Raw genomic sequence first — 2,906 nt, 5'->3', positions numbered from 1 at the left:
ATGGCGGAAGTAAAACAATCTAAGAATGACAAACTACAGCTGTCCTCTGCCGTGGCCTCTCTCGAGGTGTTCCGAATGAATGTGATAAATAACGTATTAGGTAATAACTTGAAATAAATGAGCAAATAGCTAGTAAGAAGCGATAACACTATAAGGGGTCGTACTTTGCGATCTGTAGCTTCAAATCCTCTATGTTTTAATCTTATAATTTCATTCTGCAAAAGGAAGTAGCTGGTATTTGAGTATTATGTATCAACTATTGCTAAGTTTTGATTTGATGCATACATAATAATTCCTTATAATTGGATCTTCTGTAATCTTTCATAAGTAAAAAATAAACCCACTAATGTTGAATTATATTTGTAGATAAATCAAAGAAGGTAGGTTTCTCAGCCTCAGTCTCTTCCAGCAGCTCATCATGGAACAGTGGAACCTTGGTATTCCCTTCTGTTATCACTAATGCTGGAAATGGATATAATCCTAGTACCGGAATATTTACTGCTCCTATCACCGGGATGTATGTCTTCTTCGTGAATGTTCAGGGCCACGGTGCAAAAACTATTTTTGTAGACATTGTGTTGAATGGATCAACTAAAGTCAGAACTATGGCCTATAGCACTGGTAATGACTATGACGACGCGGGTCCCAATCTGGTGGTGTTAACTATTCAGAAGGGAGACGCGGTGTGGGTCAAACATTACTATGGTGCTGGTTATTATACTGAAGGACCACTTACCACTTTCTCCGGTTTTCTCATATAATTTTATATATAACAAGTTCAGTTTGTCTGAAATGAATTTAAGGAGGAATATTACACATAAACGAGCATAATCTCTTCATTTATTTGCTTCACGTAGATTATGCCTCAGCATCAATGAATAACATCATACCTACGTCATTTGATTCTTTGATTCATTTATTTTCCCATGCTTCATGTAATCTTAAGGACAGATGATACAAACAAATTTATTCTTTGAAGAAGATTTAATATCATCACAAAGTTAGAAAAGTGGATGGTTCTTAGAATTTATTCTCCGAAGAACTGGAAAATGAAAAAGACTTTGCAAATATTAGTAATATTTCAATAAAAAACCAAATATAGACAAAACTCATTCAGTAAAGGTTTACAGGAGAAAGCAAATTTCAGAATATGTTATCTTGGCGCTAAAGGTGTAATAAACATAAGAAAAATATACCAAGCCAGGTGATTTTAAAGAGGAAATGACAAAAAATTAGCTATATCACATGAGCTGATATTTACCATTTAGCTTTTCCTAATAAAATTCAACGAAAAAATTTGTTTGTATCATCTTTCCTTAAAATCAACATTACATATGACAGCAATTGTTTACTTTATCTTTTGCTACAACAGATTTAAATAAATAACTTCTAAGAAAAAAAAATAAAGATATATGTCCTCCCACTAATTCAAGCCTCAACTAATCATATAACATTAAGCAATGTAAAGTTCATGAAGAAGTGTTAAAATTACTGTCCTTTTAGCCGCATTTATGAGATTCATTTTATTTACAATCATTTGTCCTCAAATGGAAAGTGACGCGTGGAAGAATCGATATGTTATTTTATTTTACTTTTTATTTATCATGTCATGAAAGAATTGTTTTACAAATGTTCAAAATAGGGACTAGTATCAATATTTCACACTGAAAAAAATCTTTCCTAGTTCTAATTAAGTATCGAGTTTATTAAATGGAATCCTCCTAATGAACACAACTGTATTATCTTTGATGTTTGGAACGGGAGTTTTCAGTTTTTATTATCCCTTTCTTTGGTGAAACAACAAGCAAATAAAGATAAGATAAAAAATTATAATTAAAATGAAAGGACTCCAAATAAAACCTCTCCTTTAGTTCATACTATTATTATTTTCTTTAAATCTCATTTTTAGAAAAGTTTCGAAGACTGCTCAATGAGATTTAATCCATTGGTAGTTTTTATACTCCTGATGTGATGTGTGATAAGATGTAAAATTGAAGATTGTTTAACTTCCCCCTCGAGAATTTTTCACTCATATACAGGCACTACCACTTGCCGGTGGATATCTGCAAATATATGTCCTATGGCACCTGATCCCGCCTCTGATGTTACTGAGGTCGTGTTTGGTCTGCTCCTCTTTTGTATTGTTTTATGGACTTTGATATTGAATATTGTTCGTTATCTCCATATCCGTCCTATATACTCAGCCCTTACGGCCATTGAGCATTGAGGAATCTTTTTTGTGCCAGGACCTTCTGTGACACATGACCTCGGGTTTATTCAGACTCATCAGAACGACTTGGAATCAAATCCACGACCAAAAGGGCCAACTCCTTACATCGCCACTCTAAGAGTAGACACTCTAAACACCGCAGGAGACGTAAAATTGAAGAAAAGGAAATCTAGAGTAAAGGACACAATTGGAAACTAGAGGTACTGTGAGCGATGAGCTCACTAAATGATACCCCCCGCCTCCATATAGTTATAATTGCAAAGTCCATGTTTTGCTGTGGCCGGGACACCCAAAATATGTGTCGGATCAAAACGTAAAATAGGAGGTGCACAATGGCAATATGTAATAAAGGTTCTGTGAAAGTTTCATCAAATTTCATTAAGTGGTATGAGAGGAGTTGTGGATAAGGGATGGCTACCCCAAAGCGTAACAGACGGACGGAAGGACGGACAGACGGACGGACAGACTTAACGATTACTATATACTCTTCCGCTTTTCAAGCGGGGGGTATAATAAATTATTATTGTATACGTTATGGTCTTTGAACTCTTTACTGGAGGAATACGGCAGGTACCCTGCGTTAAAAATGAACTTTAAAACCTACACCTTTATTTGATATTTTCTCTCTCAATATCCAAAAACAATATTTTTCTTTGTTATTTGAGTTTTCTTAAGG

The 2,906-nt window shown here is 34.6% G+C and overlaps 1 protein-coding gene across 1 annotated transcript; it reads left to right on the top strand.

The window, feature by feature from the left end:
- LOC134257611 (uncharacterized) lies at positions 1–2,428 on the top strand. The gene is made up of 3 exons (XM_062740199.1): positions 1–100; positions 367–711; positions 2,247–2,428. Exons 1-3 carry the CDS (start codon positions 1–3, stop codon positions 2,426–2,428), a joined length of 627 nt encoding a protein of 208 aa, XP_062596183.1.
- Positions 2,429–2,906: the final 478 nt, after the last annotated feature.

This window comes from Saccostrea cucullata, unplaced genomic scaffold (genome assembly GCF_032062105.1).
Source record: "Saccostrea cucullata isolate Sc308-1 unplaced genomic scaffold, CSIRO_AGI_Scuc_v1 ctg16600, whole genome shotgun sequence".
In the NCBI taxonomy this organism is placed as follows: domain Eukaryota; kingdom Metazoa; phylum Mollusca; class Bivalvia; order Ostreida; family Ostreidae; genus Saccostrea; species Saccostrea cuccullata.
This window is presented reverse-complemented; position numbering and strand designations above follow the sequence as displayed.